This window comes from Coturnix japonica, chromosome Z (assembly GCF_054131305.1).
Source record: "Coturnix japonica strain WE chromosome Z, WE-NBRP24, whole genome shotgun sequence".
Classification (NCBI taxonomy): Eukaryota; Metazoa; Chordata; class Aves; order Galliformes; family Phasianidae; genus Coturnix; species Coturnix japonica.
The window spans coordinates 68,489,645-68,516,788 of NC_140702.1; the positions used below are offsets into that span (position 1 = coordinate 68,489,645).

General features: G+C 41.2%; 1 protein-coding gene across 24 annotated transcripts in view; it reads right to left on the reverse strand.

Moving 5' to 3' along the window:
* Positions 1–27,144, reverse strand: part of CELF4 (CUGBP Elav-like family member 4) — a 714,329-nt gene that overhangs the window by 308,091 nt on the left and 379,094 nt on the right. For all 24 annotated transcript variants that reach the window (XR_014939851.1, XR_014939849.1, XR_014939852.1 and 21 more), the window contains exon 3: positions 3,355–3,403. Coding sequence is in view for 19 of the 24 variants with exons in the window: in XM_085530178.1 (XP_085386304.1) it covers positions 3,355–3,403 (49 nt within the window). In the remaining 5 variants the exon portion in view is untranslated. The remainder of the gene's footprint in view (positions 1–3,354; positions 3,404–27,144) is intronic.

Below are 27,144 nucleotides of genomic sequence, written 5' to 3' on the forward strand. Positions count from 1 at the left end.
TAAAACATCAAAGGATTCTGACCTTCCTATATTTGGAGCCTCATGAAGCATTTGATAGAAGAAATACTCCAATGTAACATTCTGCAGCTTGAGCATTTGCACACACAAACAGGCAGGAATGCAAGATGCACAATTTTCCCATTAATTTAGACTGTTTCCCAAGAGAAATGTATTGAAAATACATTCATTTCTAGGTCTTGTGAGATTAGGCAAATGTAAATAATGCCAGTTTTTATTGAAAAGGATTGCATTCTTTGTCTTGCTCTGAGTCCAATATGGGGATTAACAGACAAAATAATAAAAACAGCAAAACTAATAAGGGGCAGTCAGCATTTCCATTTTGTTGGGATGAGTGAAATTTGTGCCAAGCAACATTTTGCATTCCTCCCCAAATCTAGATGGTCTGATAGACTAAATTCATGCTCACATACACCAAATGCCAACAAACTCGCTTTTGTTTCAACTGAGAATCAAGACACAGAAGGGATTAAAGACCAATGAATTCCAGACTGTAGAACAAGGGAGAAAAAATTGCTGAGCAGATTCTGTTTTTGTTGCTCATATTGGAGTAAATTCCAGACTCCTATCAGCTTTGGGTTTTGGGAGATCTTACTGGGAAAGTCAAGGGCTCATGCTTCAACAAAATGTGGGTATTTGTCCTTGTGTAAAACACAGTATCATTGCCTCAAGAACACTTCTCATCATTTCCAGTTACAGCCTCCTTCTAAACTACAGGTTCAAACAGCATCACATCCTCTCTTTAATACTTTGACCTGGCACCAAAATTCCCTATGTGTCAGAAGGCAGGGGTGTATTTAGAGCATGGGCTTTGAGCAGACTGTGTGGTACAGAAGAGATGCTTCATCTTCCAAGCCCTCCCCCTTTCCTCATGTCCCATCCTGATACATGGGTTGGGTATAATAAGCTACAACTTAAGTTCCTTTGTTGTTGAAGTTGACCTTTATCTTGCAGCCCTAATGAAGTCTTTTGATGTGCTCCTAAGATACACAGCCTCCTTTTTAGCATTCTGTTTGCCTTGACTCCTTTAACCGGTGGGCTCACAGAGAACGTAAGTTTTCATACAATGCCTCCCTTGGGTGCCAATTGTTCTTTTCTCCCATAGTTGCCCTTGAGTCATGCTGTTCTGAAACATCACCAGCCCACAGGCAGCCTGACAGTGGGAAATTAGGACAATGTGTCTTTCACACCAATGATGAGCACACACGTTTGGCCCCTACATTATGATCACCACCGACAGAAGAAATACGGAAGCAAAGTGGGTAGAAAGAGACGAGGCTTGTATGTGTTGGGGAGATAATTAGGTAAAATACAATGGAGAGGGAACTACTGGTGTGACAGATAATGTGGAATCAAACTGCCACCCGAGCCCTTTGCGGTTCAATCCACTCCTCCTGAAAGCAGCTGCTCTTAGCAAGAGTTTGAAAACCGTCCCCAGAAAACCAGGCATGTGTTCTCTATTAGTGATTTGCATTTAAAAAAAAAAAAAAAAGTGATTGGGAGCTACATACCCTGTAGGCGCACTGAGCAAATTGGCCAGCCTAATTATTATTTTTTGGTATGTCTAATTAAATAGACAAAAGGCTCTCCCTTCACTCCCGCTGTCAGCACGAGCTCCACTGGAATGTGCATAATGTCCCCTCATTTGCCCAGGCAGCTGAGCCTTTCCCTTTTCCCCTAGGAGATCTGCACTGACAACTGCCCATGGCTTACCCACACCTACTAAGACGTGGAGCCAGATCTTCAGAGAGGAAGGAAAAGGGGGCAAATTGACTGTTCTGGTAAAAACCACCAGAAGATGCTGCCTTGTGTGACATGCTTTGTTGCAGATTAGAAAAGTGCTGTGCCCCTTGATAGCAGAACTTGCCACTGCAGAGCCTGTTGAATGCTTTCTGCATGATACTAGCCAAACTACCCTGAATTTACTTTATGGAGACTCCATTCCAGTATTCAGCTCTTGCCCTGCTCTGCAATTACATGGCACCACAGCTCTTCCTTACAGAGCCTCTGCCAACCTGCTGGTTTCACCACTCCGTGACACCAGCCCTTTAACTACGAGCTATGTACAAAGTCTTCCAATGACTTGAGTCACTGGAGAGTTTCAGCCTCACACTGATGCAGTCAAAGCCTCTGGAACCCAAAGCTTTCAACTGAAAAGGAAAAGAATTTCAGGGCCTTTTGTCTGTTGGGCATTTTGCTCCTTTTAAGCAGCTTGTGCTGGGGAATTTCCACTAATGACAAAAACAAAGATAGTAGTCACATAAATGAAGAAGAGTTTATGTCCATGTTGAAAATTAAAGAGTTTTCATACAACTTAGAGCCAGATCATCACTAGATGACAACATCTATTCCCATATTTCTACGATACCTGAGCACTACTACTTTAACTGCATATACTGAAAAAAGTCTCTAGGTTTTTTGTTTGTTTTTTCAGCCAAAGTGATAGCTATAGAGAATAAGGAAGTACCTTGCCATTATATTATATATACATATATATATGTATGAATAATATTTATATATTTATCTATATGTACATAAATATGCAAATACAATAAAACAGAGTGAAAACTTGTCCTGAATGACTGATCATGTTACCCATTTTTAGTGAGCTCTGTATTTGATCTGACAAACAGACCCCTACCGAACAAGTATGCTGTAGTACCACAAAATCAGTTTTGGAAGAAAACCTATCACAGGAAACACCTTATTGTCAATGATCAATTGAGTGGTCACTTAGCCAAGCCTTCTAAATCCACCAGGCAGGATGGAAAAGATAAAGACCAGCTCCTGATTCCAGCTACACCTTTACAAATCCCGAATAACTCCTTCTTACTAAAAGAAGTCTTCAGCTTCCACAACATGTTTATCCACATAAGCTGATGCAGGTGTAGAAAACTCTTCACAATTTACCTTGTCCAAGACCAGAGTTGTTTCAGTTCAAGAAGAAACAACCTGGTCAGATAAATCGTAAATGTCTGCTTTGTCTTAACTGCATTAAACACCTCTGCAGCTCAGCCAAACATAGGTCTGAAAAGCCTATGTTGCCGTCATTGCTGTTAAACTTTGTTAAGTCAGTGCCTGATGCTTCACTTCTTAACAAGGCAGTTATTTGTTTTTCAGGCAATCTCTGGCACCTGCCTGCCTTTTAAAATCAAATAATAATTGAATATGAGGAAAGCGAGACGAAGTAAAGGAGATTTAATAAAGAGAATCTTTGCTGCAGAGGGAATTTCTTTGGCAGTGATTACGTTACTAATTGATCAGCACATTGCCTGAGAGAAGCCAGAGACAACAATTATACTTAGCACTGTAGCTGAAAGCAATGCAGTCAACTACCTCCTCGGCTCTCGCTGTCCGCTGGTTTCACCTGGATCGGTCTATTCATCTGTAAGAGAAAACAAAGAGAGACAGATATTTAACAATGGAATCGAGCATTCATATATAGAGTCATGCATCATAGTAAGCACAAGAATACACTCTGTGAGGAGGAAAAAAAAAAGCAATTAGTAAGCAAATAAGTGACCACAGAGCACAGGCTGCTTGGGAAGCTTCTCAGTCTGAGGTAATTCAGTGCCACCCCATTTACCTGACAGGGGCTCTGCTGAATCACACCAGGAGAGAGGTCTGACTCATTTCACTTGGGTCATGAAATTTTAAACATAACTTTTAAAATTTCTAATAGTTTCTTCTGAAAATGCTACTGTGTGAGAACAGAAGTGCTTTGTCAGAACAACGGGTTTGGTGAAACTTTAATTGCAAAGGTTTCTTGAGAAAAGATAATTGAAAAGTAAATTTCACCTCAGCTGTTGGCTCAGAAGGAGGTTTGGCTGTATGACTATCAGTAGCATGGGGGAATGGTACTTAGATCTAGTTTGCCCATTTTATGGAAGCACTCCCATTGAGACTTCTGAGGACAGGCGCAGTAAGCCAGTCAGAACCTCCCTCTCCCACTTTTGCTTTTTCAAACACGTGTTTCCTTTCTTACATCATTTCCTTACATCCTTATATGTACATATACAAATCTTCCCAGCCTCCTGTGACACTTAGCCAGTTTTTGGTCTAACTTTATTGGGAAGCAGTGGGTTGGCAGATTCCCATTACCATGTTTGTATGGCTTGGAGGATCCCACATTAGTTGCAGCATGCCCAGTAAAGCTGTTCTGGCTTCCAGGCAGAGGGCAGAGGTGCTCAGAAGTGCCCTACATGCCTTGACTGCAAACTACATTAACCATAGCCACCTCTCTGTGCTCTCTCAGAGTAGGGGTAAGAGGAACAGTCGTGATGGAGCTTTGTGGGGGAGTCTCGGTCTGGCCTGCAAATGCAGGGATAACAATTTTTCTTCCTAGTTCTTGTCAGTCTGAAATAGGCGTAGATCTGAATTATTCTCTTTTCTCTGGAAAGCATTGGAAACACCAATTTTGTACCAGCTATCTTTGCAACAACAGCCTTGCCACCTTTTTAGTTGTGGTGTTTGTATCTAGGCACAACTACTATGTAATACTCAAAATATCTTATTATTCTAGCAACTCTGTGCTTCTCTTCAAGTCTTTCTACTACCTTAGAATGCAGTAGAGGTGATCTTGCTCCTCTCTTTGTGGCTAAGTGCAGCTGGCCAACAAATCTGTTTCTTTTCTTTTCTTTGGTTTTTTTGTTGTTTTTGTTATTGTTGTTTTGTTTTTACTCCCCTAATTTCCTTCTTTTTAAAACTCCCCTAATTTCCTTCTTTTTCCTTTTTTTCCCCCTTCTTTTTTCTTTTCTTTTTCTTGAAAGTAGTTTGTAATCATTTAGATTTATTCTAATTGCTCTGAACACATATTTAGTAATAAAAAGTCATCAAACTGGCTGACAAGTAGGTTAAGATGATGGAGAGCTTCGCAGATCCTTCTGCATTGTTGTCTCGAGAGGAAAATGTACTTAGCCATAAACTGACTACAGTTAGAATCACATTTGGAAAAAGATGGATCAGTGGCTCCAGACACTACTGAGCAATTTCTGCTCTTCTATATGCTGGCACCATCTAGAAAACTCCAGGCAGTTTAAGTGCTAAAAAAAACAAAGATTTTGGTACTGGGTAAACCTCACATCAGCCTCTGATTCTGCAACTATAAAGATCACACACAGCTATCACAAGATACTAGCAGAGCCAAACACAATGTATTTGTCATCAGCAGGATGGACATCCTGCCATAACCCTCTTGTAACCACACTTGAGCACCTAGCTGTTGCAGCCACTTAAAGATCTGTTAAAGATACAGGTCCCTGCAGCTTATTTAAAGACAGCGAGAACTTGCATTCCAGACAGCTGGAAAGAGGAGTGGTCACATAAGGTAGGAATTTATAGGAGGTGTGCTAACAGCTACAAAAATCCCCATTGAATTAAAGTGAGCTTTGCATCAGCCTTTTGAACAACTCTCCCTACTTGTGAAGAACTAGATGTAGTCAGTTCACAAAAGTCAGATGAGAACATCAAATTTTTTAGCAACATGAGAGAAAGAAATATTTAGGTAACTTTTCTTTTTTTTTTTTTTTTTTTTTTTTCCTATTTCTTTGGGTTTAGAAGCTGGGAAAATTGATAAATAAAAGGCTAGGGTCATTTAATGTGCACTCTGATTTATACACTTGGCAATTTCTTTATAGACCAAAGAGAAAGTGCTGTATGCACAGAGCCCATAATACAAATTGAGATCATCTTGACATGAAAGATAACCATTATGGGGAGAAACACTGAGAGGAAAATAATTAAGTTTCCTCCCTCCATCGATGGAACTTTCTTCTCTCTCTTTTCTTTTTTCTTTCCTTACACAAGAGACCCTGGAAGCAGGGATCTGGCTTAGGGAACAGGGAAAGACTAAGTGGAGAAATAAAATGTACTCTCCCCAGCCTGGGAAATGCATGATTGGAGAGAAAGGAATTCAGAGGTTCAGGCTCTCTGCTTATTCTTCAGCTGTGAACTGTCACTGTGCAAAGAAACAATTTTTTAATTTTATTTTTAACTCCAAACTGCAGTCCTCTGAAGTGTTTTTGGGAATAATGTTATGGATATCTCTAATGTCCTGTCTTGGTGGACAATGGGAGTGTGTCAGGTGGAAGAATAGTCCTGTGGCATTCAACTGGGCTCACAACAGGAGGAAAATATTGAAGTAAATGAGATTGCATAATGTCATCTTTGCTTTGAACTAGAAAAGACAGCGACCTCAAATTACTGTTTTTAGTTCACTTAATTGGGAAGAACTCAGGTCATTACACTAGACATAGACAATATCCCTTGGTGAGGATGCCCCTTCCCAGAACTGTGAGGAGAACTTGAACTTAGAATTGGTAGAGTTGCTTTTGAAAGAATTAGCACACAAAGGTTTACAAACATGTCTCAGTGCCCTAAAGCTTGGGAAATCCAAAGCCGCTACTATTGTTCACTGATGAAACTTCCACATCTTTAAATGTCTCCAGTGTCATGAAATATATGTGCTAATAGCTGTCAATTCAGTCAGGAATTACATATTTCATATAAGCTTTTCTGCAGGAAACTGTAGTTTTCATCAGAAGAGCCCCAAACAGGCAAAGAAGAGAAAGCAACCTCAGATTTGAGGAAAACAGAAAAGTGTTAATACCAATGCCAATCAGAAAATCCGATTAATGTCATAGGCAGCCACAAGGGATCATAGGAACTAGAGATTGGCTGTGAACTTTTAGTGATTCATATCACTAAAAAATCTTTAAGAGAGATTTGGCATTACAGGGAAAAAGAACTAGGTAGGCTAATCCAGTATTTAAACTGACAGATGGACTGGACAAAATCTGGAAGGTCATCCTCCAGGAACTGTTACACTTCTCTTTGCTGCAGTGGTCCTCCTTTCCTCTGCCCACAGATGCTCTCTGTGGTCTCCTTTGAAATACGATCATGAATTCTCATTCTAGATTATCCCTGTTGAGCTATCACAGTGAAAGAAGTACACTGTTTTAGTATCTATTAATCTGGCATGAGTTTATCTGTAGCCTTTCTCCTGCCTTTTAGGACACAACTGAAAATGTTCATGCTCTGTGTGAGACATGAACATCTATCTATTTGAAGTGTTTATAAGATTCCCAACATTATGGTCCCAGAATGCCCCATTCACAATGCAAAGGTCTCTTTGGCCACAGTAATGATTTGAAAGAGCCTCACTCAACATCACTGCCAAGATGGAGCTGTGCTGAGGTCCACAGAGAGAGAAAGAGATTTAGATAAGAGCCAGAAAATGTAATTTGAATTTCTGGTTACGCATAAGAGACCCAGTTTTCAAAGAGGTGGCAAATAGCAATGAAGAATCAGAGTTTTATTCGCATTTATGTTACTTGTGTAGCATCATGCAACCTTCATGTCTCAGACTCCCTGTGTTAGAAACTGTGGGTGCTGTGTAACAGAAAAATGTGAATCCATGCTATTGCAGAATGGGATGCTGTGGGCCTTTTCTCATAAATGCCATAAGTGATTGGCTTGACTGGGGAGTTAAAACTTCAGCTGCACTACACTGCTCACTTTCCTTTCATTCTTTGCACCTTCATCTCTGCTGAAAACGATCTCTACTGTTGTTTTTGCACACCTTGCACAGAATTACTCTACTCGTTACACTTCACAACCTTCACTTTGTCTTTTCCTTCCCTTTGCCTAAAACCAACTCATTCAAATAATGCCAAATTCATCTTCCCACATCAACTTGCCATTTGCCCCACCTACGCCCACCCCAATCCTCCCTGCAAGTGGAAACACGACATCATTTTTCATGTCCAATTACAGCCACCATGGTGCCACTGTTAAAAGACAGCGCAGGTACTCCTGTCAAAAAGGGTTTGAGTTACAAGAAGCGATGAATTACAGCAAGCCCTTTTTCAATTCTCTGCAGAAATGAAATGTCAGAGCTTGCTACTGTATTTTTCTCAGCACCATCAGCTACAGGCCACTGCAGGAATTAGACAGGGGACAGACGCTTTTCTGTATCATGATTTTTTTCCCCTAAGGTTGTCATTTTCTCCCCCACCAACCTTTTTCTGCTCCCCCTGGCTTTGATATTAATTTAGAGCAGGTAGAAGGATCACCTGGGAAAGAAGAGTAGGAAACAGCGACAGCTGATTTCTCACTGTCTCCATCTTTCTTCCTCTTGCTGTTCCTACTACCCTTCCCTTTCTTGTTTCACTTTTTCATTACTCACTAAATTACACATGGTTTCTAGCCAGGACTAAGGCTCTATCAAGCTTGACAATGGACAAAGAGAACTGAAAACAGTAAGAATGAAGGAAAATATTAAGGGTGGAGACTTGTCTTGGACAGACTTAAAGGAGAGCAGAGATAGGAAGGAAAACTGAGGAAGGAGCTGCTAAAGATCACCAAAATACCACTAAGAAATACCACTAATTATTGTGAAATTAGAATCCTGTGCAGAAGGGAGCAGCATTGGAGATGATCTGCTGGCTATGCTGAACAAATAAGACTCTTCAGCAGACAAAAAAGTTATTCCAGAGGTTGTAGGAAACTTGAATCCATATAGATGACCACATTGATCATTCATGTAATAATAGTCCTTACAGGGCTTAAGAAATTTGAATAACAGATAACAAATTGGGTATATGATTAAGGCTTTGTATCAAAAACCGCAAGGAAAGGTAATCCGTTGTCCATATTGACTCATGCTCCCAGAGAATCAGGCTGGTACAGTCTAGAAAGTAGAGAGCTCAACATCTGACAAGGCCTGCTTCCAGCTGTATACTGGCCTTCTGGATGAATCTGTTCATACCATTATATGTGCATCTCTCTCATCTTTATCTTATGTAAAATGAAGGTGAGGACACCCTGATATAAGTCTACAGTTACTTTTGTGAGTAAAGGTATTGGCATGAATGTATTTTAAGAGTGGGTCATAACTTTTAGAGCACTGAGCAAAATCTGCTGTGATTGAAAGCCCTAAGGAAATGCAAAGTATATTAGTGTCAAAGTTGGAAAGGCCAAGAAAATCACCTACAATTGAATTGTGCGTGTGTAATTGCAAAGTTCAAGTAAATCACTCTGTACCTTATTCTGAGTGACATAATTGAATTACAGTGATCTAAACTAGATTGCTATAAGACTGAATCCAAAGCAATCTCCTCTCTGAAGAAAAAAAATAAACTCATGGCCCAGGTCCTCTGATCAGGGAAATTTCCATGAGCATTACAGAATCAGAAAAGCTGCTTCAGCATGGGTCAGCTACACAGCCAGCCTTCTGTATTTTTCTATTGCATCTATAAGGCATAAAGCAAGTGCCTGCTCCCATGGGAATAGAGGTAAGTGATATGGTTGCATGAAATGTCATGTGAATACACCTTCAGTATACTTCTGTGTGGGCAGCATGAACCAATACAGTGCTGGATTAATGGCAGAGTAGGGACAGTAAACCCTTTAGAAAGTTTGGCAAAAAAATCACAGGGGCTTAATGAACTGTAGTAATGAACTGTATCTGGAATACAGAGGTCCCATCTGGAGTACTGCATCCAGGCCTGGGGTCCTCAGCATAAGAAAGATGTGAAACCCCTTGGAATAGGTCCAGAGGAGGGCTGCTAGGATGATCAGAGGCTGGAGCACCTCTCCTGTGAGGAAAGGTTGAGGGAACTGGGATTGTTTAGCATGGAAAAGAGAAGGCCTTCCAATACTTGGAGGGAGTGTATAAACAGGAGGGGGAACAGCTGCTTACAAAGGTGGATAGTGACAGAACAAAGGGGAATGGTTTTAAACTGTGTTGGGGGAGGTTTAGGTTCGGTATTAGGAGGAAGTTTTTCACACAGAGGGCAGTCACACTGGAACAGGTTGCCCAAGGAGGCTGTGGATGCTCCATCTCTGGAGGCATTCAAGGCTAGGCTGGATGTGGCTCTGGGCAGCCTGTTCTGATGGTTAGCGACCCTGCACATAGCAGGGGGATTGAAACTAAACGATCACTGTGGCCCTTTTCAAACCAGGCCATTCTATGATTCTATGATTCTATGATCTACGATTCTATGATTCTATGATTCTATGATTCTGTGATTCTATGATTCTGTGATTCTACGAATGTCTCTGTTCCAAACCTTATCTGAATAATGGACTCTCAGTTCCTTCCCACCACCTTCTTCTCTGCCTGACTAGATTTGTGTCATAGATGTGTACACAAATAGATGAGAAGACCTGAAATAGGCATGTATGAGGTATGAAAAAAATATCTTGGAGGGTCTGACCTTTACAAATCAGTCAGTGCTCTGGTGCCTACCCCAGAGAATGATTGCTACTGGCCATCCCTGCACTCAGAGTATTTTCTATATATCATATAAAACACATTACAAACCATCCATCTAACTATCGATCCATCTTTCCACTTGTCTCGTGTATATAGATGAACCTAAAGGGGGCTTAAGTTCACATTCACATGCAGAGCCTATATTTTTGAATCCAAAACTTCCTCACTGCAAAATATTTAGGGCTTGATTCTGAAGAAACAGCTAATCTTGTTAATAACAAAATAATGACTTTCCAATTCCACAGATGTGTTGGTTTGTTCCTGGGGAAGCTGAGCACGTGGTGACACTGTAAGTGTCTCTGGTTTTGAAAGAAGTGAGGAAGTTGAGGGGTTTATGGATCTCAGTGCTCAGCCACCCACTGCTCTGCAGGCTTGAGGACAGTAAGAGGAACAAATGACAGGATGCTTGGAACAACAAAGCCTTATTATCCAAAGCAAGAGAGGCAGCAGTCTTGCTTTTTGAGCACTATTTCATATGCAAAACTGCATGTGAAAGAGACAAGCAGGAGGTCTCCTTAGAGCTCTGGGCAGCTACACAGTTAGTCAGGTCTATATTTCTTTGCCTGGAAAGAAAGGGGGCTGGATGACGTTGACTTACAGCCACATGCACAATGACTTGTAGGAAGCTGAAGGTATTTTTGGTTTGGGAAATGTGTCTGCACTCCAAGATCCCTCATATCCACGATGTCATTCTCTGTGTAGTGAGCATACTCGAGCGTGTCCCGGGTGATACTGAGCAATAATGTAGGGGCCTATTTATCTGAAGATCCTGACAACTGAGGTATAAGTCTGGACGAGGAGCTCTTCTCATGAAATCTTTCCTGCTGTTACCACAAGCAATCACAACTGAAAATCTATTAATAAACACGTCAAATTCTGATACAAAACTAAGTCTTTTGCTGCCCTTTCCTCCCATCTTTCCAAATACTAATGGGAATAAGCTTTCCATACTGTCACCTCTCCTCTAATTTCTCACTTGAGTTTATTTCAAGATAATTTATATCCAATTTTAAAATGTGCCCAAATGAACTTTTATCTAAAATGATATTCTCTATCAGGGGCATTTTCTATTAGCTAGCTCTGCATGCATTTACTAGCGAAATCACATTGTCTTTTAGCCTAGATATTGTGATCCCAGCTCTTTCATGGCAAAGCAGCAGCTTAATCCACTTATATGAAAGTAGCCCATAAAGATATGACCAAGATAGCCTTAAACCAGACAGCACGGCTAAGAAATAACAATATATAGATGGTGGCACAGAACTTAAATGAATGCCAAGGGTCCTTGATCAGTTTTGCTGTGTGTGCTCAGCTCTCAGACCTTTTCTATGAATTGTCTCACAGATGCTCTCTGTGCTGATCTGCTCTGAAGATTCCCAGCACTGCCTGCAGCTGGTGCTCAGTCAGGCAGAGGCATAGCCTGGAGGAAGCTCAGGAGCTGCCTGGGTGAAGAAGCATAGATATGGGGGAAAGGATAGAATGTTTGCCACATATGGGGCATGTGGGACAGGCAATCAAGCCAGAGAGACAGATGTACTACTCAAGGCATTATGGACATAACCCCTGCCCTCTCACTTAGAGATGAACATCTGTTCTCCTCTTTTCTTTATCCCAAGCCCATGACCTCTGGCTGTTGGCACTTCCCTGCTGTGCTCTTCATTCTCTAAGCTTTATCTCTTCTTCTGAAGCAAGACCCAAATGCTGCTTTTGCCAATAATGGCTGCTTGGCTTGCCTTTTCAGATTTTAGGCAAGGCCAAGCTCCCATTGACTTCAGTGCTTTGAGTTCAAAAGGAGCTTGGCCACCATCCATCCAAGTAGATTAGGCCTTCTGTGCTTGTGGCTTTGTATGCCTGGCCACAAAGATAAGAACCACAGCCAGCCCTCTTGCCCATGGAGAAATTCTTTCCACAGCAGTGCCATTTAACAAACTGAGTAAGCAGTGCAAATTAACTATCTGCTTTCACCCATTGCCAGATTCATGAAATAAAGGCACTCCCACTGATGTAGTTGTGCAGGAAGCCTCGAGGCCTGTATTCAAGCACAGTCTCCCCAGGAAATGAAAGTGGGCATAACTGGGTTAAGGCTGCAAAAGCAGGGTTTTCCTTCACACTGGCCTGGCTCTGGTCTGTGCCAGAAACCTATCTATCTTCCCCCAGCACAGAGCCTACTTTCAAGAGTGTTCATGCCCTTCTGGATATACTAATTTCCCCTGTTCCAGGGGTTAACTTTAAACATGGCAAAGCTTGCCATAGAAGAGTAGGTGGCTGCCTGTTACCTCAGTCATACACTCTGGGAGGGCTAAACCTAAACCTAAACCTAAACCCATGTAGGTCTCTGAGGCATTTCTAAAGCAGAGAAATTTCCTTTTTAAGGCATGCCTCCATCAAGATTCAGGTAGTACAGCATCCAGTTCTATCAATTTGTAAAACTCAGTATTTTATGCTAACCTGAAATAAGCCCTGTTCAAACACAAGGAAAATAACCCTCCCTCCCCGCCCGCCCTCCCCCAAATGAAAACAAAACAATAAACCAGCCCCACAAACAGAAAACTTCTCAAAAAACAAAACAAAAAATCCAGTAGCCATGCCACCTTCTCTACTGGTTTGTCTAAACTGACTTGAAATCACACATCACATTGGATGTGTGAAAACCTTGCCTAAAGTTAAATCTATTTGCTGTGTGCTAGATCAGGGCTGCATTTCCTGGAGGAGCATGCAAAAGGAAAAACACTAATAATAATAATAAAAGAAAACAAGGAAAGACTCAGGAAAATAATAAGATTATCTTTATCTTGACAGTGCTCCTTTAAAGAAAATCTGTGAAGGGGCTTAGGGAGTTAAATTTTGCTTCACTACTCTCACAGCTAGGAAATGCTTTCTGGAAGGAGATTTTAAAGCCATTCAGCAGCCCAAGTTAGCCCTCTATTTGTTCATAATAGTGAACAAATGGATAAGTGCAAACAGAAACCTTGAAAATATTAGTTCAGCTTTCAAGAAGAAGAGAAAGCAAAAATTCTTAGTTCCCAAAACACTTCCCAATTTAGGAAAAGCACAGAAAGATTTGGAAAAAAAAAATCCTTTGTCTGACACAAAACTACCATTTTTTTCTAGATTCTCAGTCCTCTGAGTCCCCATGCACATTTCAGCTAATGCAGAATCAAGCCCTCTTACTTGAGAAGAGCTGCCCCTCACCCCCACCTACATGTAACTGGTATCATCTGGTCCTGTGTTTTGACAATTATCTATAACATAATTACAAGACTGATGAGAATTGCTGATTAATTATGCCACCCTTCAAAGTTCTGGGTACTTACAATAAACAAACATCCTGGTTGGGCAACAAAGGTGATTTTCTGTGCCTATTCAAGCCAGCAAAGGCTAGTAATTTCATTCCACCAGAGAGGGATGTGGTTGGAGAATCACAGAGCTGCTTCTGCTCTGGTTTGCAACCACACCCTGGTTTCCCCCTCCTGAATGATAAATATTTCCTCTTCGTTGAGAGCTATCCAACAAGAGAGATGTCTGATACTAATGCATCACTGATGCTTTCCTCCTCTAATTATGCTCAAACATTGCCTTTCTTTCTTTTTCTCCCTGAACAACTACTTCATCATTTTTTTTTTTTTTCTTTTGCATCAACATGTACCAAAGCATTAAACAAGACATTCCATTAATTTCTTCATCATCATAACTTAAGCCTGGGACATACCCTTTAAATATTCATTCAGCTATGAAAACTGGGCATTAAAATTTTAATAATGTCAAGCTCATTTGAACTGAGCTCCTGAGGGACTATTACGATACAATTAGAATAAATATGATGATTGATTTGGTGTAAAGGTTCACCTGTCCACATCTGTTAGTGGCCGGAATCAGCAAGCCACCTCTGGCATCCCAGCCGATAGCTCCAGGTTATTTACTCCCTCCTTCCTCACCCTCATCGACTTTTCACTTGGCTGCAAGCTCAACCCCCCAACTTTCTTGCATTGTGTATTCAGCTGGGGTAAGATTGGAAGAGGCAAACCAGGGAGTCCTCACTGAGAAGAGAGACAACTCGGGCGACTGGCCTTTCCTCCCCCCTCCTCCTCTCTTTGTGCTGTGGCATTTGATTAAAGACAGCGTTGATCAGAGCCACTAGAAGTTCAGCCATAAACTTTCCAGCAGTATTAGCCATTAACCTTTTTACAGTATGTGTCTGAACTCCCAGGGTCTGATTCTTCTCCGTGGATCAGGAACAAGTCTATGCAACATTGACATGTTTGAACCAACGTAGGGGATAGCAAGGCTTGCTGCTTTCTAGCAGCATCCTTCAAAATCACAGCAAAGAAATACTCTCGAGACGTGACACAGAGAATAAAAAAAAGCACAGTGAGGGAAACCAAGCAAGAAATCATGCTACTTAGGAACCTTCTGTTTCAAACATAGGATGTTCTCAAATATCCAGACAGATAATTAAAAGATTTTCATCCACTGGGTGGGTGTTGAGTATATTTGAAAATCTGGGCCAGATTACACTGCCCACGTAGATGGTGTAAGTACAAAATGAGAGAAGTCAGAAACATGACCATAAAGAATGAGCAGCTTTTTGTTTTCTTTTTAAAAATCATCTGTTTAAAATAAACTACTCATTGATTCTTTGATTTAGGGTATGATGCAAACCTCTTTGTACTTAAAATGACCCCAGTGGAGCACATAGTGGGGGGACTGAAACTAGATGATCACTGTGGTCCTTTTCAACCCAGGCCATTCTATGATTCATTCTATGACTCTAGCCTTAATTGTAGCCCCTGTTAAAGCTTTTGAGGCTTTAACATCAGTCTCCTGACATACGGTGCTTTCCCTAAATCCTCAGCTTCTGGACCCTTGCAACTTTTTAATGCAGATTTTAATACCAAAATAAAAGAAATTTCTTAGTGCTCAAAACAGAGCAAAAGGAAAATGAATATACAGAAATAAAATCTCTTATTTTTATTACCATATCACACATGATTGCTTGAGATAATTTATGATTGATATATCTTTACAGAAGGCAGTATTAATTATTAGGAGCATTATTTGCTTTTACTGTTTCAGGCTGTTTCTCTCCTATCTGAGCTTTGCTTAAAGTGGATAGTGATTCTAAATCTGTCACTTTCTTTTTCAAATTCAAATCAAGTCCAGTTCCAGATTCTCTGCATTTTCTTTCCTCTTCCATTATTTACTTTTCCAAAAGAATAAAAATATGTAAAGCTGTCCCCAAAACCCTAAAACCACCTTTGATTAAATTTTATAGAAAGAAAATTTATATACATATGCATATCTTTAGGATAATCCTCAAACTTAGCATCTGCTTTTACTACCAGCAGCCCACTGTTGGTTTTCAGTGATGGATCTAGCACTTTAGTTAGGCTACTTACCAAGGAAAGATAATCCCTCGTAACAGTTACGATCATTTGAGATCAAGAGGTCCGATTTTAGTGTTTAATATTATTCTCCAATGTTTGCTTTGTTACCAAGGTCTTTTTAACCATAATTCTTGAGTCCTTTATACAAGTGACATTTGCTGTCTGAACACCTTTACTCTTCTAATCTCTGCATGAAAGAATGTAGTTACTCGGTGAGGGGACTGTAGGTCAAATTAGAAGACCATCCTTGTTATTTGCCATCAGGCAACATAACTTAGGTGACAAAGTAGAACTGGTGGGTGTTTCTAACCTGATAACATAATGTAAAATTTCTGGGGTTAAAAATTCCATGGGCAATGAGGCCATGAGCTGGTGCTGGCTTTTTAAGTCGTGCCCATTAGATTCCTGAAAGCATCCACAAGAACAAGATGTCAGTCCCTGCTAGTACAACAAGCTGTTATCAAAGGTGATTCAGTGTAATGGGTGCACCCTACTCAGGTACAATTTCTATGTCTTTCTTGGGCCCCCTCCCTACCCCAAAGAAGAGGTGATTTAAAATAAATTCAGCCCACTGCACACTACGATACGGAGACCAGAAAGGGAGTAAATGGTCACTTGATGTTTTCTCAGAGGGAAAGGAGCAATTTGGAAAGTCTGAACCCTACTTGCTGTGAATGCAAAGTGTGAAAAGATACAGCCTTGAACTCCTTTTTCAAGTCTATTATCTATCATCTTCTTCCCCACTTAGTTTCCTCTGTGGAAAAGGGGTTTAAACAGTAATCTTTACCTTCAGGGCCCATTGTGAGGATTAATTAGATATTATTCCTACAAAATTGTGAAGTTCTAAAATGCTATATAAGCTCTCAGTGTTATTATAACGTGCCATACTCTGCATAACGTATACCTTTGCAATATTACCCCTTGGTTGTTCAAGACTACAGAACTGCTGCTTCTAATTGAGTTAATGGCTTCATAGGTTGGTAATTTAATAAAACAGACTGCTTAAACCAGCAAAGTTTTGATTAAATGGTGTGTGTGCAAAGGGGAATTTATATTTGTTAGAGGCTCCATGAATCCACAGTACCAAGGCACAGATAATGCCTGTATAATAGTCAATTATACAGGGAGGAAGGAAGGATGGAGCTGGAAGCCATCTTGGACATCAGTGTCATGTACTGCTGCAGTCAGATATTTTAGGCTGGTGTCAGGAGTACGCACCAGTAAGTGATGGGGTATAAATGCAGATCAGACACTGCTCTTCTCCCACTTCCCTCCTTTATTTTTTTGAGTCAGGGAAGCTCAGCTGTGGGCTATCAAGACTGTAGATACAGTTCCTCTGTCCATCTGGACATACACGCATACAGTTGCACACACATACACAGGCTTAGCTGCAATGCCATAAGGAAAGTAGGAAATATGGGGGAAAGTCCTATTTGCTTGTGAGAGAACTTTTCTTGCACTTAAATCACAGACATCTCGTGAAATTGCCTTCCTGAAGTAAACATCCAGCCTTGACCACATAAAGAAATGGACTGCTTGGAGACCTCCAGAGGGAGCTCTTGGCTGCCTGAATTTAGATATCTAAACCAATCAGACCCGATTTCCTAGGTGGAGAACTAAGGATTTACTCCAGGAAGCCTGCTTCGTTAGGCAGTTACAATGAAGTTAGTTGTGATAACAAATTGGCTGCATTGTACCTTTGGCTTCAGCAAATGCCTGGCCACAGGAATTCTGTACACTGGGAATAGCTGTAGTGGCTTCTTCTGTCTCCTGGAGCTAGTAGGGAAAGTGTACTGTGAACTTTATGGAATAAGGGAATGAATTCATCCATCTTGGCACTTTTATGTGATGTAAATACCAATTCATAGCTACACCTGCACCAGCTCACCACTGTGAGTTAAATTTTTTGTTCTTGCATCATCTCTCAAGAGCTCCAACTTAAGCTAATATAAAATCACAGTGATCCTTTTGTGTCCTATGTCCATCTGACCCCAGAGAACAAAGTGCCTAAACCAGACACAGCTAGCTTGGCTATTTCATGTATAAAAAGTAGCACCCGCAAAGCTAATGAGAGGTTTTCACAGCTATTTGCTGAGCACTGATAGATAATCAAGAACAGGTCCAAGCTGAAAAGTTTCATCTGTCAAAAGTTGGGCACAAACTTTCCAAGCTAAAGGCCAGCCACAGAATTCAGATCCTGATCAAGCACAGCCAGCTTAGGAGGACATTTGGCAGTTGTGGTGTAGGCTGGGCTCATATCTCATTCAGGAATCTGGCTCAATTAAACAGTTACTCACTGACATCTTTATCTGACCCAGCCAAGCTCACCAGCATGGACATCTGCATTTCTGCAGGGCTCCATTCAGACATGGAAAGCTGGTGAGGTCCCATGTGGACATGGGAATGCTTGGCCTTGCAGATTCAGCTGGAGGCTTTGGGTCTCAGGCTGAGCCCTGGGCAGGCTTTCTGGCAGGAAGAGCAGCATTTTATGTCTGCAAATGAGCCAACATTGTTTGCACTTTGTGGGGAGAGAGCTGGCTCAGCAGAACCAACAAATATTAGGAGTGTGGAAAGTCTGACATCAAAACTGGACAATTTCCTTTCAATCTAGATGTGCTGGACAACAGGTTAATGACACTGATACTTGTTAGTCTCTAGTCCGACCTATGGTGGGATCAAGATGCTTAATGAAAATCACCCTCCTCCCTATTAAAAACAGTGAACTTTTCTGAAGTTCAGATTGTTGTGGAGCTTTGAAAAAAGGCTCAGGACAATTACTTTGCTGCTCCAGGTGCTGCACTCATTCCCCACTGGAATCTCACTAAAGCATCATCAGAAATGTGACTTTGATTAACATAATACGCTGGGCCAAAATGCCCCTCTTTGCCCTGTGACAAGCTCACTTGAACCAGTGCTAGACAAAGAGAATTCAAAATTCAGCTCCTCCACGTGAGATGGTGTGTGCAAGTGCGTGTGTGTGTTTTAACTAAATCATTTATGGTCAATAATGCCAGGTTATTATAGGTCAATAACTTTCAATTATTCACTAGCCTTGCTGTGCTCCCACTGTCAGGCAGCACACCAGTATGTCGGCTCTTGAGAAGGAAAAAGCTCATGATGAGAGCTTTGGAAAAGCAAGCACGAACACAGCTTGAGCAGAGGAAGAGAAAGCAGAGAAGAGGGAGAGTGTGAAAAGTCTTAGTTGCTCACAGGAGTATCTCGAGGAACATGTGGGACATATTTTATCTTTCTTGTGCTTGCATGCACAGTCAGTCCCAGAATTCATAATTCGTGGATTTCAGATGGTTGGATGTAAAGGAGCCCAGATCCCAGGGCTGCATAACCACAGAATGGTCCTGAGCTAACACTGCCTTTTATTAAGGCCTGCGAACTTGGGCTTAATGCCACAGTAGCCTTGGGGGCTGCATAGGAATTTGTGCATGGACAGTTAATAGTCATGGTTATCTGCTCTGTATTGGGTACACAAGAGCAGACAAGCGTTGTTCACATATTAACAAAGAAACAAATATGTAGAAATGAAAAACTGCAGAACATGAAAATGAGCGTGCTGCTCCCAACCAAATTTTTGGGACATCGAAATAGGGCACTGGAACTGTGGGATGAACTCATCTCTTGTGGAGGGCAAGCAGCGGAAAATGAGCTTCTGTCTGGAAAGGGGAAGCACAGCATCTATCAAAGACAAGGAGGGGACACAAAGAAGAGTAATTCTGTGTTTCTGCGGAAAATTGGGTAACTACACTATCTGCCTGGAAGGCTCTTTTTTTGAGCAGCAGGTTGACACTACTTCCACCTGCCTCCTCTGTGAAGCAGCCCAGCACTGACAACAGTCGTGTAAAGAGACTCAGCTTGGGGAAAAGCATCACCTTTCCTGACGTCTAAGGCAATGACCGCTGCTGGAGATAACATCCCTGGCAGCCTTGGCTTTGTTGACTCCTGCATCTGTGGAGCTGCCATGGGTGATGAGGAGTTAATGGGAGCTCTGAAGAGCTGGTCCGTTTTGAATGTGAATAATGGGAATACTCTCCTTCAATCGCGTATTCAGCACAGGGATGTACAGAGGTATAAAGTTAATCACTAGCTGGGCCACCCCTATTTCCAGAAAAAGAACTTTAATACCTCCTTTATCCAATGAAGTACCATTGTTATACCTGCATATTATGAAGGGTTTATTAAACCGGTGATAATCTATTCAAGATAAAGTGATCTGTATGGCCAACTGAGCACAGATCAGACAGAATGATGGGAGGTTATTGTTAAAATATGCAAATTCACATCCTATTGAAATGCAAACCCTCCAGATAAGATTTTTTAATAAATCTGGTCTTTTTTCACTGCATGAAGGTAACCTAATGTTTATTGACTTCAAGACCATATAATGGAACGTAATATCTATTAGTCAGATCCTTGCCTCTCGATTACTGGAGGTACATGTTCTGGCTCCCGAAGAATTTTTGTTTTATGGTTTGGTACAAAAGAAAAGAGATTAAAAACCCCAAAATTAATTAACTTCCCTCTACTCAACACCCCCCTTCCTCTTCAACTGCTGTCATTAGTTACCCAAGTAAAAGGAAGCGGTACCCATCAGCTGAGGAAGTGTCCACTGCTTTCAGTATTATAAAAAACAGCCAAAAGGAGAAATGATGCGAGCACTGAGCAATTCTGTACAGCAAATGACAGAAATCAAGGCTTTTGGATGTCTTGTCCTACCAGGGAAATTTGTGTAAAGTTTTATTTTATCTTCCTTTAGAAATGGGATTGTGAATAGCTTGACCTGACTTGTGGGTGTGCAGGTTTCTGGTCTGTTTAACACACATACCTAGCATGTTTTTTTTTTTCATCTGAGGGGGAGAGGTGGCTACAAAACCAGATGTGATTTTAGATACCAAAGCAGCAGCTGAAATAAAGGCTTTTATTTTAGCAAAATGCCAGAGCTGCAATAGCAAAAGTTAAGAACCCGTTTCCACTTAAAGGTCGCTTCTTTAAAATCTGCATGCTGATACAGATTGATCCGAGACTCAGTGTGCCTCGTGGAGGTGGCAGGTTTGTTTCTCATCCCAGAGTGAAGGTCAGCAGAGTGAAGGCAGCTTGAAATACAGCTTCCCAGCTCCTTGGAAAAGCCTTTCCCAGCTGTTTTGAGGTGAAATAGGGATTGCGATCATGTCTAAGGGTTCAATAGACAACTGAAGCTGAGCAAAGCAAGATGTGCAAGCAGCTGCCGTACACTCGGATACCTGCAGCAGCTGCATGTTTCCTGACCCATGCTATCCTGTACAGACAAGGCTGTGCAACAGCCTGAGGACAGACTCTTCACATACAGATGAAAACCTTTACAAATTTGCTCTTCTCTTTCACAGCAGACCTCCAGCTTCTACCATGGCTGAAGAGTAACCAAAGTTAAGCCCTTCTGGACAGCTTGCAGGTTAGGCTGCTGGGAATGTGTACAGAACATACTGCTTGCCTGTGTGCCTGTGGTGTGAGCAGCACTTCCCATCCCCAGCCTTCCCCGCTGCCAAAACATGGCCTCTTTGCCCAGGCACCCTTCTCATCAGTCACTTCACTAGGTATACCACCAGTTACAAATTAGCACTTAATCAAGATAAATCCCATAGGAAGGATATGGATAATATGCAATGCATTAAGCCTGCAAATTAAGATGGTCTGATTTAGCCCTGGCTTTAAGACTCCTCGGCTTGCATTAGGACTAATGATGAATGGATGTACGTCCCTGGTTGGACAGGAGCTCTGTCAGGGCACAGCTGCCCAGCAGTGACAAAGTGAGTGCAGAGCAAGTACTCTGCTCAATGTTCATTAGGGCCTTCCACACTCTCCCTGCTTGGGAATGTGCTTTCCCTTGCCATGGAAGGTTGTAATAGTGACAGTTCTCCAGGATCTATTGACTTAATGGTCCCAGAGTTCATTAATAAAAGCTATCTGGGGGCACAAGTACCTGTGCCATTTGTCCACTGACTGGAGTGGGGAAACTGAGTCATTCAGAGAAACATTTGGCATGAAGGGAAATATCTGCCTGACCTGCAGCATGTCCAGTGATTTCAGTGCGCTGTCTCTAAACAGGACCCTCCCCATCATCTTGCTTAGACATTCTCTATTGCACCTCGTGTTCTTCTGCTGGACAGCTGCAGGGATGTCGGTAACATTTTGGCTCACGAAGGATGGCCCAAGTTACAGCTCAATGATCTGAACTCTTGTAGCAGATTAGTGGAGGGTCAGTGAGAGAAAACTCTCCCAATCCATTCCCCAGACTACAGAATGAGTGACGCAATAGGATGATCTTCAGTGCTCCAAGTGCAAATACAGGTATTCCTAATGAGCATCCTTGTCCATGCTGAATCATGCTTTGCAAACATGCAGTCAGATATTGCTTCTGTGACCATGTAAGCAATCACAAGGCTTTGGCAAGCCTCTTTTCCTGCCTCAGTTCCAGTAAGACCACAAAAAAAGCCTTTCATTTACTATATGTATTTCAGATCAGTATATGACAAGATTGAATCCTGTAGAACGCAAGGGGGCTGCTGTTGTGGGAGATTATCAGCTGGGGAGCACGTGCAGCTGGCTACTGTATGACAAGGGTTAAGGGGCTTTCTTCAGACTGTAGAAGTAATTAGGGGAAGGAAATTTCACTAGAAGAACAATCATGGCAACCTACAGGGTTTACTTTTTCCACTTTTCTTTATGTTTGGGTTTCTTCACATATGCACAAGCAATCAAGCTCATTACAATAGGGTCTCTCCTTGATGTGGTTCTGCACTTATTACCGGGAACAACTTCTTTCTACAGGGTGTCTCTATTTTATGGTTTTTAAGATATGGGTTCTGTTATAATATTCCCCAGAGATGTATTTTTGTTCACAGAGAGGCTGTTTTATATAATCTCCTGTAAAAGATTAACACAACAGCAGCAGAAACAACAGTGAAACAATCCACTTCCTGGGAAAAACAAGTTATGGCACAGGCAACAAATATCATCCCATCAAAAAACAGTGGAGATAACTCACACGGTCATGCTTCTCATCCCGCAAGCAAGTTGGATCACATGCACCCCAAGAGCAACAGCCATGTCACCCCATCTCAAGAGGAGCATCTGTTGCTATACCAAACAACATCAGAGATGTTTACAAGAGTCAGGTGGTTTGGGACAGGACAAAGAAGTCATGATGGCATTTCTGCATGATGAAAACAAGGCTCCAGAGTGGTTTGATACCTACTGTGTGATATGAATGACATTGCATTCTTGCTGTTGCTGCTCAGTTGTCCTAAACACTTCAAAGTCCAATACATAGGAACAAGCACAGTAATGAACTTGTCAGGAACCATCAGAACCAGTTTATTTTGTTATCACGATTACTTTTTCATTGCCAGATGATGCTTCAAGTCACATATCAATAACAAGAAAGCTAGTATGCAGATTAGGCAAGAGTGGAAGGGTGCCTTTTTTGTCCCCTGTTCTTTGCTTTTATTTATATCCCCTCTAAGATAAGAGTACAGCAACTCCCTATCCTCAAGAAAGAAGATGTCTTTGCATTGCAGAAGTGAGGTAATGGTGAGTCCTTGTTAATTTGATAGCCCTGAAAACAAATGTTGAGCTGAAGGAAGAAGACAGGGCTGTGCCTATTGTGTCTCCCAGGCTGGAGAGACTTGTGTGTGCTTGCACTCAAATGGACCATGTTTCTGACTTTATTTAAAATGAAGATTAACACAATGGATTTGAAATTTTGACAATGAATGCCAATTAAAGACTGAATGAGCAGAGCTTAAAGCAGGAAAAAAGACAAAAGCACAAACTACTGGCGAAGGAAGGGAAGTGGTGATGAGTAGAAACCGAAGATCTGCTATATAAAGGAGCTGGAAGTGGAAGTTGAAAAAAATCTTATAAAAAGGAGTATAATGAGCGCTGTCATGGATGATTATGAGGGTTTGAACCTGTCACCTACAGTAACAAGAGCACTGGCCTTTCTCGCTTGACCTCGGAGGATAATGTGGTTAGCTGAGGTTAGGGAGGGCAGGTGATGAGTTGCTGTTCAAATACAAAGCAAAGATGTCCTTTTACTCCTGATAATTAAACCAAAACATAAACAAACAAGGTCTGAAGTTCTCGAATCGCCTGGCAATGTCCCTGAAATCCCCTATGAAATTCTGCTACATCGTCTCCTTTCCACAGGATTCACCCATCCTTACAAAATGGCGCTATCTTGGGGATATTCTGTTCCCAAGTGTCTGTTTAGAACATACTAATCATCTCAAAACAATGACACTAATGCAAACACTTGCAGCCACATCCCCTGAAGTTGCAGGGTGCCTTAAAGGACAGTGAATTTATCCAGAAATTCCTGTATGGCCTTGCTGAAGTGCAACCAATTCAGGGAGGTAACATAGATTCTGTTTAACCATGCAGAACTCAACTGAGCGAGACAGTAAAAGTGATGGGAGAAGGTAAATTCCCCTGCTCAAAGGACAGGAACAACCTGTTTATAATTTTTCTTTTACCTATTATGTGCAATTCTAACAACCATTCAAACACTTGTGTTTGACAATGATGAATATTCAAAAAAGGCAAAGTTTCCAAGGCATGTGTACAAATATTAAAGGAAGTTGAATGCTCCATTTCCACAAAGATTTTTGTCTGCTTATTCAATCAGGAATATGAAACAACACTGTATGAATTTGCTGATCAATCACAGCTTACCAAAACAGCCTGAAGAGTGAATATGCATAGATAACAATCCAAATATGCAAAAAGAGGGAGAAAAAGCAACTTACAGTTCTGAATAATTATAAAGGATGAATTAACAAGTCATTAATACAAAGTCTTTGGGATGAAGAACTACATCATCCAGCCATGAATTTATTGGTATTTAGGCCAACCTGCAACAATTCACTTGATGCTACGGGCAGGAACCTTAGGAAACAGATTAGCAAATTAGCAAATGTTGTTGTTGTTGTTTTTTACTGATAAAAATATTGTGAGAACTGGCAGAACTGCTCAGGAGTTCCAGTTTTCAAAATCAGTTTCCAAAAACCTGGACAAAGATGTTTTGATTATCTCTTCATCTGTTCATGATACTTAGTTTTCTCATTTGAAAGTCAAATAAGCTGATGCCATTTGAAATGAGGCGCTGCCTGATGTATGTGAACGAGAATCAAGGATTTCTCTGCACAGTGGCTCAGAAAGCTGCCAGTTTGTGTGTGTGCGCAAAAGTAGTTACTGCCCTCCTGACAAAGACACCCGGTTTGAAGCATGGACCTTTGAGCAGTGGGCTCGAGCTCCACAGTTTGCCTTGAAACGCCAGCAGATGCCAGCTGGAGGCTTTAAAACCTCAGATCTTCAGAGCCAGAGAGGACAGAGCTCATCACATGATTTTCTGATGTTTCTGTTTTCTTGCACACATTTTGTGAAGGGACAGGAGGGAAGCTGAGGAGGTGAATTCAACTAAAACTAAAAAGTGCAAACTATTTTTCCCCCTATTTTCTGGCAAACATGTTGTCTACCAGTTTCCATAAAGAATGATAAAATTTTGTACACAAACATGCACAATTTCAATCAACCTCTTTGCCAGTATTTCTTCTGTGCTTATATTGCAGCCCCAATATTGTCTTTTATACCTCCAACTCCATACAGTGAACATCTTAACTATCGTTCCCCTTCAAAGCTATTCTAAGGTCTAGATCAACTAATTATTTTTGAAATGCTTAGAGATGAAGAACACAGGGGCAATTCTGAACCCTAAATCCTTATGCCTATTAATTCTGGGGTCCAGATATCAATTTTAAAGTACAGGGATTACTTCAAAAGTTGTAAATAACATCCAAAACCCAAATGTAGAAAAATTGGGTTGTGACGTAACATTATGATCAATACAATATTAAAAAAAATACAGATAGAGTGGTTATTCCCATTTTAGGGCCTAGTAACACTCTACATTAAAAGGTAAAAGGGAGAAGACATTAACTGAGAAAAAAAGAAATAGCAACAGCGTGATAGAACTGTCTGTCTCCAAGCAGCTCAGAGCAGCTGCTCTAAGACTTCTGTTTAGGCATGATTATTTCTGTCTGAGAGAAAAGCCCCATTAAAAACCATTCCTGCTCCCTCCCACAGTTATGGGACACCATCCTGTAAAGAAATCATTGACAAGCCTGCCTTCTTCTGAAGGGGTTAGCCAAACAAATTGTCTTTCTTGCCAGAGCTACTCTCCTCGCTTTTGCCCTTTTGTCTTTCTCTCTTCTTGTTATAATCAGAAGTGAACATTTTGGCACGTTAATTAAAAAAAGTAATAGCTGCAAGAGAGAAAGAAGAGGAGGTGTAAGGTGGGGGAAGCTGAAGGGGGACAGTAACTGCAGTCCTAATTAATAGAATTACTCTCACTTGAAAGCCAACCTGATGAGAAGGACTCTTGTCCTTGAATAAATACTCTGTGTGTCTGAATATGTATGCATACGTGCCTCTCTCTCTCTCTCTCTCTCTATATATATATATATATACATGTGTACGTAAACACAGCTACTCTGTTGCTTAGCAGCCTGTAGTGCCCTTTTATGAGAAAACAAAATATATGCAACAAACCTTCTCGAAAACACCAAGTTCCATGAGCATATTTCTTTTCTCATAGCTACTCAGACAAGGTGGAGAGTGGCCCTGAAATTAATGTCTCATCCGATGGACAAAGGCAGAACTAAGCTAATTGGATTCCCATCTGTTCCAAACATGGTCTCAACATCACACAACAATAATAAATAATATGGTAATCATGGCTAGCAATTAATCTTTTAGTTTAGATGTTTTTTAACCAGTGCTGGATGGATCCTAATTTCACACAAACATAGATTGCTGTCAGGATGTATCCACTGGACAAAAAGAAGGAAAACAATCACAGTCTGACCACACAGAATCACATCAGATCTTTGGGTGTATTTTAGGAGACGAAGGGCTGTCTAATTTAAATGCCTCCTACAGCAAAATACAAACTGGAACTTTATAGAGTCTAATTTTAATCTAAATCCAAAACAAATGTGAACCAAACTGACAAATGACTGCTTGAAGTGACACACACACTTCTTGCTTAACATTTGCCTGGGATGAGGCAGAACTGATTAAACCTTTTCCATTTCATTTGGTGATAGAAACTGCATGCCTGTCCCCTTGGGCTCTCAGCCCACCCATTGACACCTGGGTTCTCCTTTTGTCACTTTATCTTTCTCTCGCCCCTGGTTAGTTATCTGAACTGCAAGCTGGTCAGCCCAAATACTATAATCTTGTTATGTGCCAATGCAATAACTAATAAAATAGCAATAAAAGTAGTAAAGAAGGATAAAAAAATGGGCAAATCAGACTTATGAAATGCCAGTGAGAGCTCACAGCCTCTGATATCCAGTGGCATAGCGCTGCCCAACCACAAAGCCCTTCTGATGGGTCTTTTCTGTGGACAGTGGATAT